Genomic DNA, 12,211 nt, shown 5'->3' with positions numbered 1-12,211 from the left:
TAGCACCATGCGACCGAGGGTGGTGTTGTTGCCGTACCAAGCAGTGATGCAGACAGTCAAGGTGCTCCCAATAGCGCAGCTGTAGACGTTTTTGAGAATTTGAGGGCCCATTGCCAAACCTTTTCAACTTCCTGAGGGGGAAGAGGCGCTGTCACGCCTTCTTCATGACTGTGCACGTGGACCATTTTAAGTCCTTAGAGATTAGAACACCCCTGTGGGGGCCCCATGTTGAGGGTCAGTTTGGTGGACGTGATGTTGCCTACCCTTCACCACCTGGGGTCGGCCGTCAGGAAGTCCAGGATCCAGCTTCAGAGTGAGATGTTCAGTACCAGGGTCCTAAGCTTGGTGACGAGCTTGGAGGGGACAATGGTGTTGAACGCTGAGCAGTAGTCAATGAACAGCATTCTCACAAATGGAGAGAGAAAGAGTGGAGAGAGAGAGAGGAGAGAGAAAGATAAAAATGAAAGAGAAATAAAAAAAAAAGAGAAAGAAAGAATGAGAGAACGAGGAGACAGGTCTCCAATGGTAGTAAAGACTGCATCCCAGGGGGAACAAGGACCAGGAATATTGAAGTACTTTACAGTCTTACCTGCCCACGGGAAGACCTTGTGGTAGCTAGAGGTCAACCGATTATGATTTTTCAACGCCGATACCGATTATTGGAGGACCAAAAAAAGCCAATACCGATTAATCGTCCGGTTTTTAAAAAATGTATTTGTAATAATGACAATTACAACAATACTGAATGAACACTTATTTTACCTTAATATAATACATCAATAAAATTAAATTTAGCCTCAAATAAATAATGAAACATGTTCAATTTGGTTTAAATAATGCAAAAACAAAGTGTTGGAGAAGAAAGTTCAATATGTGCCATGTAAAAAAGCTAACATTTGAGTTCCTTGCTCAGAACATGAGAACATATGAAAGTTGGTGGTTCCTTTTAACATGAGACTTCAATATTCCAAGGTAAGAGGTTTTAGGTTGTAGTTAATATAGTATTTATAGGACTATTTCTCTCTATACCATTTGTATTTCATTAACCTTTGACTATTGGATGTTCTTATAGGCACTTTAGTATTGCCAGTGTAACAGTATAGCTTCCGTCCCTCTCCTCGCCCCTACCTGGGCTCGAACCAGGAACACATCGACAACAGCTACACTCGAAGCAGCATTACCCATCGCTCCACAAAAGCCGCGGCCCTTGCAAAGCAAGGAGAACAACTACTCCAAGTCTCAGAGCGAGTGATGTTTGAAACGCTATTAGCCCGCACCCCGCTAACTAGCTAGCCATTTCACATCGGTTACACCAGTCATTAGGCTTGAAGTCATAAACAGCGCTGTGCTTGTGAAGAGCTGCTGGCAAAATGCACGAAAGTGCTGTTTGAATGAATGCTTACGAGCCTGCTGCTGCCTACCATCGCTCAGTCCAACTGCTCTATCAAATCATAGACTTAATTATAACATAATAACACAGAAATATGAGCATTTGGTCATTAATATGGTCGAATCCGGAAACTATCATACCGTTTGGTATTTTATCTAACGGGTGGCATCCCTAAGTCTAAATATTCTTGTTACATTGCACAACCGTCAATGTTATGTCATAATTACGTAAAATTCTGGCAAATTAGTTCGCAATGAGCCAGGCTGCACAAACTGTTGCATATACCTCGACTCTGCGTGCAATGAACGCAAGAGAAATGACACAATTTTACCTGGTTAATATTGCTTGCTAACCTGGATTTCTTTCAGCTAAATACGCAGGTTTAAAAATATATACTTCTGTGTATTGATTTTAAGAAAGGCATTGGTGTTTATGGTTAGGCACAGTCGTCCAACGATTGTGCTTTTTTCGCAAATGCGCTTTTGTTAAATCATCCCCCTGCGTTGCATCGATTATATGCAACGCAGGACACGCTAGATAAACAAGTAATATCATCAACCATGTGTAGTTATAACTAGTGATTATGATTGATTGATTGTTTTTTATAAGGTAAGTTTAATGCTAGCTAGCAACTTACCTTGGCTTACTGCATTCGCGTAACAGGCAGGCTACTCGTGGAGTGTAATGAGAGGCGGGTGGTTAGAGCGTGTTGGGGATTAATCAGAATAGTTGCGTAACATAGATAAGCATGCAATAAAAAATAAAACATCTTATGTGAGATATGTCATTAGAATGTCTATTTTTGGATAATACTGTTGGCCGGTTGCAGTTATCTGTTCTCTGTCAGGGTTCAGTTACTTGGGCCGCAGAGAGGGGAGAGGTCAAGCTTGTCTTCATATGTAAACATATCTTTTAAACCATGTGAAGGGATGATTGAGGGGGAACCAATTATCTCTTGGCTCCACAATGTCTGTGTGCAAGTCACTGTGTCTCCGTCAGCTTGTCCAGAATGGGAGTGTCTAAAATGACAATTGATGTATATCCTAAATGAAGGGATGATTGAGGGGGAACCAATTATCTCTTGGCTCCACAATGCCTGTGTGCCAGTCACTGTGTCTCCGTGAGCTTGTCCAGAATGGGAGTGTCTAAAATGACAATTGATGTATATGTACTATGTTATACCAAGAACGAGAAGTAGAACCTCGTTTTAGGAGAGCAAACTGAACGATAATTTATAGCTAATGCTGTCTGGCTATGGAATACTCCTCTCTCAAGTAAAGTCTTCCTTTGTAATGTTCCTAAGATCTGTTATTCGTCATGTGAGTTGAGATGGGTGTGTCTTGGCTATAAATGATACTAAGAACTGTTTTGTAAGGACTCTCAGAGAATTCATTTATAGACACTGAATTGATCTGAGAGTCACAGGGTTGTGATGGAGCTCATATAATTAAAGATGGACTTTATGATAACTCTGACTTGTGTGGTTTGCTCTCATGATTTGGTAAATACAGGAAATTTCCACTACAAGCGGTGGACTAGTTAACTGTAAGATTGCAAGATTGGGTCCCCCGAGCAGACAAGGTGAAAATCTGTCGTTCTGCCCCTGAACAAGGCCCACCGTTCCTAGGCCTTCATTGAAAATAAGAATGTGTTCTTAACTGACTTTCCTAGTTAAATAAAGGTTTAAAAAAATAAATAAATGTAAAAAGGCAAAATAGGCATTCAAAAATACCTATTGTTATGAAAACTTGAAATAGGCACTAATTAATCGGTCGACCTCTACTCACTACAGTAACTCACACTAGGGCTGGGTGATATGGCCAAAATACATGGGCATTACATATGGAGTTGGTCTCCCCCTTTGCTACTATAACTGCCTCCACTCTTCTGGGAAGGCTTTCCACTAGATGTTGGAACATCGCTACGGGGATTTTCTTCCGTTCAGCCACAAGAGCATTAGTGAGATTGGGCACCGATGTTGGGCGATTAGGCCTGGCTCGCAGTCGGCATTCCAATTCATCCCAATGGTGTTCGTTGAGGTCTGGTTGTAAGAAACTCAAACTCAGTGTATTTATATTAACCTCTTGGATATAGGGGGCACTATTTAAATTTTTGGATGAAAACGTTCCCGTTTTAAACAAGATATTTTGTCATGAAAAGATGCTCGACTATGCATATAATTGACAGCTTTGGAAAGAAAACACTCTGACGTTTCCAAAACTGCAAATATATTGTCTGTGAGTGCCACAGAACTGATGTTACAGGCGAAACCCAGATAAAAATCAAATCAGGAAGTGCCGCATTTTTTGAAACCGCCTCATGCCAATGACTCCTCATATGGCTGTGAATGAGCTACGAATGAGCTTACGTTTTCCAAGCATTCCCCAAGGTGTCTACAGCATTGTGACGTCTTTTTAGGCATTTCCATTGGAGAATGGCTGTAAGGGACCATATATAGCGAGTGGTCACATGGTGTCTCCCTGAGAAAATCTTGCGTAAAATACTGAGATAGCCATTTTTCCAATCGTTTCTTATGAGAAACCAATTGCCTCGACGGATATATTATCGAATACATATGTTAAAAACACCTTTAGGATGGATCCTAAACAACGTTTGCCGCGTTTCTGCCGATATTATGGAGCAAATTTTGAAAAAAGTTTGGCGTTATAGTTTAAGTATTTTTCGGTCGATTTCTCAGCCATGCATGATGAACAAACGGGAACTTTTTCGCCTACAAGAATATTATTTTTGGAAAAAAGGAACATTTGCTATCTAACTGGGAGTCTCCTGAGTGAAAGCATCTGAAGTTCTTCAAAGGTAAATGATTTAATTTGGTTGCTTTTCTTATTTTCGTGAAAATGTTGCCTGCTGCCAGCAGAGCCTAGCATAGCATTATGCCATGATAAACTTACACAAATGCTTGTCTAGTGTTGGCTGTAACGCATACTTTGAAAATCTGAGATGACAGTGTTGTTAACAAAAGGCTAAGCTTGTGTTTGAATATATTTATTTCATTTCATTTGCGATTTTCATGAATAGGAAACGTTGCGTTATGGTAATGCGCTTGAGGCTATGATTACACTCCCGGATACGGGTTTGCTCGTCGCAAGAAGTTTTAAGAAGCTAAGTGAAAACTTCATTGTCATCAACATTGTTGCATGTGCTGCATTGATCATGCAGACTGAACACAAGTGTCTTGTGGTTAAGCAACAACAAATGAGCTCCTTGAGTGAGACGGGGCAAGGCTAGGTCTGCGAGGAAATGGACATTACACATGGCATATTACAAACCAAACCTTCAAATACCGTTTTACAAGTTAAAGTAAAAAACCTAAACCGGTCCGTGCATAAATGCTGGTATATAGTAAAATCAGGACTATAACCAACCAGCAGCCTAACACCACTGGGGAGGGCTATGTTGGAAGTACTCTCTATGCCAACCCTCTCTCGCATACACAGGGACATGTGCATACACACACAGTACACACAGTACACGCAGTCACACACACACAGTACACGCAGTCACACACACACACACCTCCCCCACAGCTCTGTAGTAGCTGCTATGCCCCTCTTACTCGTCTGTCAATAGGCCCAGTTTGGAAGCACTTTAAACAGACTTGCACATCGCTCCTCTCTCTCTCTCATAACAAACAGGGGGAAACTTCAAGACATGGATTTCAGCACCATACCCACAGGGTTAATTAGGTTTGCTTTAAACAGCCACCACCATGCTTTTTAAACATTTATGGGTGAATGCATGACAACGAGAACATTAACATATCCAGAAAGTTAACCTCTACTCGGTTCCCCGATCCAACAGGGGGGGCTGGGCGACACAGAGAGAGAGATGGTTGACCTCTGCTGCCCCCTCTGTTACAGCCTAGTAATAACAGGGGATATAATCTAGCCCAACACTACACAGCATCTGACCTGAGCCCTACTGACAAACTGACGGAATAAGAATCCACACAGACCTTTTTGGTCATAATTTAAAAAGTTAGGCATAAGGTTATCAGTGTGGTTGGGGTTGGCGAAGAGTAATTGCAGGAATAGACAGGGTTTATGACTTTGTGGCAACTAGTGATAACCCATGAGGTTTTCCTGGTCAGGTCACATGGTTAAGACAGACTCCTGGCCCTAGTCCCAGTGTAGCTGTGTGTGTCCTATAAACGGGTCAGCTGTGTGTGTCCTATAAACAGGTCAGCGGTGTGTGTCCTATAAACGGGTCAGCTGTGTGTGTCCTATAAACGGGTCAGCGGTGTGTGTCCTATAAACGGGTCAGCGGTGTGTGTCCTATAAACGGGTCAGCTGTGTGTGTCCTATAAACGGGGTAGCTGTGTGCACACTTCAAAGCAGCATAAGGCCGTGTGTTATGGTTTTGGATGGCCAGATTGCTAGCAACAACGACAAGAAACTATGTTGTGAATCGTAAGTGTCTCGTTTCAGCTCATTTGATCTTGTTTTTGATACCATGCCTTGTTTTGAAGTGTTTTGACTGATTTCACATCTATGCTAACATGGAAAAACATGTGCTATCTAGCAAGTTAACCAACAACCGCAACAAACTATTTGAGAGACAAGTTCTCATTGTGCAACTTTAATTAGGTTTTCAATAAACATTGGGGACAAAATATTGTTTACATGTTATCAACAATATAAGCCAACCTCGTCTGTTTTGCCCCACATTTGAGCACAAGTCGATGTAGTTGCTAACCAACCAACCCGTCTACAGAGATACATCTAACTGCCAACATTATAGGGCGTTGGGCCCCACGAACCAGAACAGCTTCAACGTGCCTTAGCATTCATTCTACAAGTGTCTGGAACTCTACTGGAGGGATCCGACACCATTCTTCCATGAGAAATTCCATAATTTGGTGTTCTGTTGACGGTGGTGGAAACACCGTCTCAGGCGCCACTCCAGAATCTAATATAAAGTGTTCATTTGGGTTGAGATCTGGTGACTGACACACCCTTTAACCCCATATGCTCCTTTGAGACGCTCTTTAAAAGTCACTGACATCTATTATTCTAACCAGGGTAGACAAAATAATCTACAACTGGGCTTTTTTTATACATGACCCTAAGCATGATGGGATGTTCATTTCTTAATTAACACCTGCACCTGCTTTCAATTTTATTTTGGCAGTTACCTGTGTCTCTATGTTGTGTGAACTTGTGTCCTACCTCACAGAAGAGAGTGAGCTTGTCGTCAGGCAGCAGCCCATTGGCCTCGTCCAGCAGGAAGTCTCTCCTGATGAATTTCTTAAAGCCCCAGTCCTTCCCCTGGACAAACCGGTATGCCCTCTGGCTCTCTGTAAAAGGGAACAACACAGACAGTTAGTGCACGTGTGTCTGTCATGACCATGAGAAAGGAGAAAGTGAGAGTGAGCACAGCCAGACAGGAGGTTGAATGAAGGAAGTGTCACCTGCAGGGGACTTTTAACACCTCATAAGAAAACGATGCCACACTCCACAGACATTTTTCATACACTCCCTCATCTCTGGCACACAGGCACGATAAGCAGGTGGGATAAGCAGGGATCAAAGCATCCCATTATAAAGTGCTTATGGACTGCCAACTATGTCTGCCTGAGAAGAGGCAGGGAGGGTTCTGTGCACCACAAACACACAAGAGAAATACCTTCGTGGGGTCCTTCATATTCCAGGAATACGTACATACACTGGTTGCGTCCAGAAGGGCACCCTTTTCCCTATATAGTGTACAACAAAAGTAGTGCACTACACAGGGAATAGGGTGTTATTTGGGACACAACCACTGAGGACATACTCAACGCACATAACACAATAACTAGAGTCAGAGACACTGCTGTACCATAGTGGTTCTGATGGCCCAGTTGGTAAGACTGATGCTAACAACGCCAAGGTCATGGGTTCAAGTCCCTCAGGGATCACATACTACAAATATAAATGCACTCACTTTACTGTAAATGGCTTTGGATCAAAGAGTCTGCCAAGTCAGATCACAATTAATTCCCTGCCCAGACATTTTACTACTCCAAGACCCTCTCAAAGATCTCCAATGAAACTTCACATAAAGATCCCTGGTCATGTATAGAATGACATGATCCCATCTAAGAAGCTCCTGTAGGGCAGGCCCCTCCTGTAGGGCAGGCCCCTCCTGTAGGGCAGGCCCCTCCTGTAGGGCAGGCCCCTCCTGTAGGGCAGGCCCCTCCTGTAGGGCAGGCCCCTCCTGTAGGGCAGGCCCCTCCTGTCATATAGGACGAGGATCCCTGGGGTCTAAAGAACCAAACACACCAGGCCGACAGCCCATCTGCCGTTCGTCTGCCGCTCTTTCGGCGTGGTGTGTTTTAGGAACCACCCACTGATGGACGTCTGGCTACAGACGTTTTCACGCGATTCTACATGAAGAATCGGTTAGCAAATTACAGCAGGGGTGCTGAGTACCATCGGCCAGCTAACGCTACTGGTGTCCAAGCCTTAAGAGTTAAGAGATCTCCTGCCATATCCAAGTGGGAGTCATTCAGATGGGGTAACAGCTCTGCTGAAAGCTCTATGTGAAATTCACCAGCAGCGGTATGATGCAGTGGTGGGTACAGTACGCATATCCAGTTCTCCACCCCAGTGCTCAATCAGGGGGTCCTCTCCCTCTAATCCCTCCCCTGGAGATGGGCTACAAACAGGCCCTGACAGCCACCCTCTCAGACTGACAGAAATCCAAACACTCCAAAAGCTCTTTTCTCTACTCTTTTTTTCCTACTTTATTCATCGTCACTCTCCTCTTTTCCTCTCTGCATAGTAGGAACTGATGTCAGAAGACTTTCATTTAAAGGCTTTGCGTCAGTCTCTCACTCTCATCTTAAACCTGTGTTGTTGAAAGCCACGTCAAACTTTTATGGACTTGACATGCCAAGTAGTGTATGGTTGGATACACAAACACACAGAGCAAAATCACTGCATCTTAGTCTTATCCTTGTCTGCCTGTTTGTCTGAAATCTTTCAGTCTGCCTTTTCTCTATTTCCTTTCCGATATGTGAGAGACTCAGGCATGGTCCCCTGGCCAGCAGCTCCTCTCCTTGTGTGGTGGAGGGATTGTCCTGTGTGTTATCAGGGTATATGGAAGAAGACCAGCAGCCTGTGACAACTTCCTACGGGGCTAGGTCTCAGCCTAACTGAGGTGTGAGGATGGTGGGAGAAGAGAGAGGGGGGGCTAGCTGGGAGGAGGGAGGGACGGAACGGGAGCACAGAGAATGGAGGAGAAAGGGTGAGAGGAGTCCTACTGCTCAGTCCCTGCTCACTCTCCACACTAAGGTGTATGTCTGTGTGCACGTGTACGTGCGCCTGTGCGTTTGTGTATGCGTTTGTGTATTAACTGGAGCTTTCCCAAGCCGACCCTGCTACATCCACTGGGTCTCCTGAGCAGGACCAGAACCTCACACTGGAATGGGATCAACCTCAAGTCAGACCGCATGTGGTCACGGTAGGGTCACAGCAGGCTGGATCACCGAGTCGGGAGGGGAGGAACACACCAGGAATAACAAATATGAGAGGGAGAAGAGGAGTGAGAAGACCAGTGATAGAAGCCTGTCACTAACAGTGCAGGCAGAGAGGTGGCATGTGAGGTGAGATATGTAGATAGATTGAGTGAGACAGAGATAAAGGAAAAAAATAGGAAGGCGAGAGGGACAGAGTTTTAGAGAGGAGAAGGGAAAGATAGAGTCAGAGCGAGCGAGAGAGAGGAGAGCCAGGCTGTTTTAGAGAGCATAGCATACATATTCAGGCTGTGGCTCAGGGGCCTGGTTGGCACACACAGTGAGAAGGTCACCCAGAAGACTGGCTGGAAAACATCGCACTCCGGGCCAACAGAGTGTGGATCACACTAAGCGTGTGTGTGTGTGCGGGCATGACAGAGAAAGTGTAATGTACAGTATGTACATCAGTTCAAAACACAACTCTAATCCCTCCATCCCTCCGTGATCATCTGTTCTCTGGAAGGAGGTTTAGAGAATCCCAAAAGGAGCCTGGAGCTTTTCCACACACCTACATAGGCTGACATATAACCAGGAAGGCAGGCACACAGGCTCGCTCGCTCACACGCACCACAAATACACAAAACAAACGCACACGCCATTTCCGAAGAAAATCTCATCTCTATTGAATAATGAGCTCTATAAGCAAGTGTCAGCACAAACATGTGTAATGACGTTCCTTCTAGCCGTGTCGATATGTGATTATGTAAAGACTGTCCAATGACTCTTCCCACAACACAACCACATTGAATGCCTGACCGCCCCCATCAGTTACCGCAGGCAACCAGCTCTGACAACCACATACAAGTATTCAGACAGAGGTTTCAATCAGCCAGGAGACCATATGGAACTAAAGACACTAACCACAACACCACAAACACTGTACTGGCAAATGAGATCGTTCTTTTAAAATGTACAGTGTATGAAGACCTGTGTACACATAGCAAATTAACCTGAACTTGAACCTGTGACCAAACAGACTGGAGACATAACCTCTCCTTAGCACTTAGCCATTTAAATAAACCCTAGCCACCACCGCCATATAGCAGGAGACTTCCTCTCTCTCTATGTTCTCAGAGCCGTCAGTGCAGCAGTGTGTCTGCCAGCAGGCTGCTTTATCTGGCACGGGAGAAGGGGGGGGGCAAGAGACACGTTACAAACCGTTCATCCACAATCCCACAGGAGAGCCAGCTAGCTAGCGACTAAGCCAGGGAGAGAAATGATGTGGCGGAGAAGAGAGGAGAGGATGTTCGGGGGAGAGGGAGAGGTGGGGGGGCTGCCAGTGGAGCCCAAATCTATCTCCATTAGCAGGCAGTAACACCATCGGAGACCAACATACATTACTGATTGAGGCTCTCTATTCAGGTGGGGGTGGCTGAACAGTATGAGGTTAAAGGTCAGATCCACTTGAAACAGTTCATGTTTAAGGCAGCAAATGATAAATGCAGCATCTTTACATTACTCACAATCATCTTTAATCACATATATATCTGTTTATTTAGCTATGCATCACACCAATCTGTACTTGGACTTACTATCCATTTCAGTGGAGTGTGTGGCCCTGTGAGACTGTGTGGAGAGCCCCAGCAGTGACATGCCACATAAACAATCCTCACACTCTGAGCCACAGCCTTCTTAATTAAGGCACTTTGTTTTTATTTGGCCTGGGTTCTCTTCAGGAGGCATGGATTTAATTGGATTCTAAATGATCCAGAACAGATAGAGCTATCTTTACTGCCATATTCTCAGACGGAGTGCTCGCTGAAGTCCCTTGTCACGAATACGGTGGCTGCGGGTAATTTTCTCCAGCGACAAGGCGAGCAGAGAGCTGAGGGGAAGATGGGGTGCATCTGGGGGGGGTCCTAACAGCCAAAGAACACAATTTACAGCAAACCCCCCAGAGACACGAAGAGAACAACAGAACAACAGAAGACCTTTTCTCCACTGCTCTCAACATTCTCCATCTTTAATCTCTTTCAGTGGTCATGTGGAGAGGCAGATTCAGGTGAGCTGACCGAGTGAAGGAATGAAACGGCTCTAGGTGGTGTTTACCACCCACTCTGCAGGCTACTGCTGTCCCTCTTAGAGTGGTGCAGCGAAATGGGCACAGCCAACTATGCATTAACTGTACCTTAAGAGCCTCAAGTGAGCTTGATGCACAATTACAGTATGCGGCCCAAGGCCTGTTTCATAACAGTAGTGTTTGTGAATGTGTTGTTGTTGTTGCGGAGTGAAAAAGCACTGCCACAGTGAAGATGTAGAGTGTAGAACGGAGAGAGGGAAAGTGTGTGAGGGAGGGAGGGAGGGGTTGAGTTCACGCGGTAGATGTTTCTCAGCAGGAAAACCATTTCCCTTTCTACATGACCTGCACTGCGGGGGGTTGTACAGTCTTTCTGCATACACCTCTGATACAAACATCCCTCCTCTGCCCCTCTCCTCCTCCCATACTTCCTGTGCTCGACGGTGTGCCGGAGGAGAGACAACCAACCAGGTAGAGAGCCTGGTAACCAGGAAGCGGTCACATCTGGCCAACTCTAATTCAATTCCACACAAGTTTGCTTTTCCTCCCCATAACATAACCTAATTAAAAAGAGCAGGCATCGGAAGAAACACATATCCTTTCCAATTCATCAGCCAGAGAACAGGCAGAAGACAAAAATTGCTCCAAGCTACTTTGAATTAAATATGGGGGGGAACGAATCCCACCCGCAGTGATTATACACACCCATATGGCTATCAACACCTCGGCCCGCACACTGAATTAGACACTTTGGCTCCCTCACCCCCTCCTATGCACACACTCACTTAGTAAACCTCAGAGACAAAGGTAATACATCTTTCAAACCTCCTAACCTTGTTCCTATTAGTCAACGTCTTCCATGTTCTACTGCAAGCTACAGGTTTGAGCTGAGAGGTTCAAGAGTGGATTGTTATAAGTAGTTCTGTTATCACATTACCTCTCACACACCTACATAATATCAAGCCAGGTACACTATGGGATTACAATAGCAGAGCACCACTGACTCTATAGAGATGGTGGGTTGTTGGGGATAGATATTTCCCAAGCAAAAAAATGATTCATATTCAAGAAAACATTAAAAACATTAAAAAACATTAAAAAGTACATCTACTAAGATTGACCATATGACTGGACAGATACAGATATATGTTTTTCGCGACGCGGACCCTGTGTTCTGCCTTACAAACAGGACAACGGAGTGGATCCTATGCAGCGACCCAAAAAAACGACTCCGAAAAAGAGGGAAACGAGGCGGTCTTCTGGTCAGACTCCGGAGACGGGCACATCG

At 44.8% G+C, this 12,211-nt stretch overlaps 1 protein-coding gene across 1 annotated transcript in view; it reads right to left on the bottom strand.

The window, feature by feature from the left end:
- The window catches only part of LOC139422319 (speckle-type POZ protein), an 80,541-nt gene that overhangs the window by 21,010 nt on the left and 47,320 nt on the right, over window positions 1-12,211 (bottom strand). The window contains exon 6 of the mRNA XM_071173513.1: window positions 6,580-6,707. Within this exon, the coding sequence (XP_071029614.1) occupies window positions 6,580-6,707 (128 nt within the window). The remainder of the gene's footprint in view (window positions 1-6,579; window positions 6,708-12,211) is intronic.

This window comes from Oncorhynchus clarkii, chromosome 12, assembly GCF_045791955.1.
Source record: "Oncorhynchus clarkii lewisi isolate Uvic-CL-2024 chromosome 12, UVic_Ocla_1.0, whole genome shotgun sequence".
Classification (NCBI taxonomy): domain Eukaryota; kingdom Metazoa; phylum Chordata; class Actinopteri; order Salmoniformes; family Salmonidae; genus Oncorhynchus; species Oncorhynchus clarkii.
Note: the sequence above shows the minus strand (reverse complement) of the source record. Positions and strands in the feature narration are given on the sequence as shown.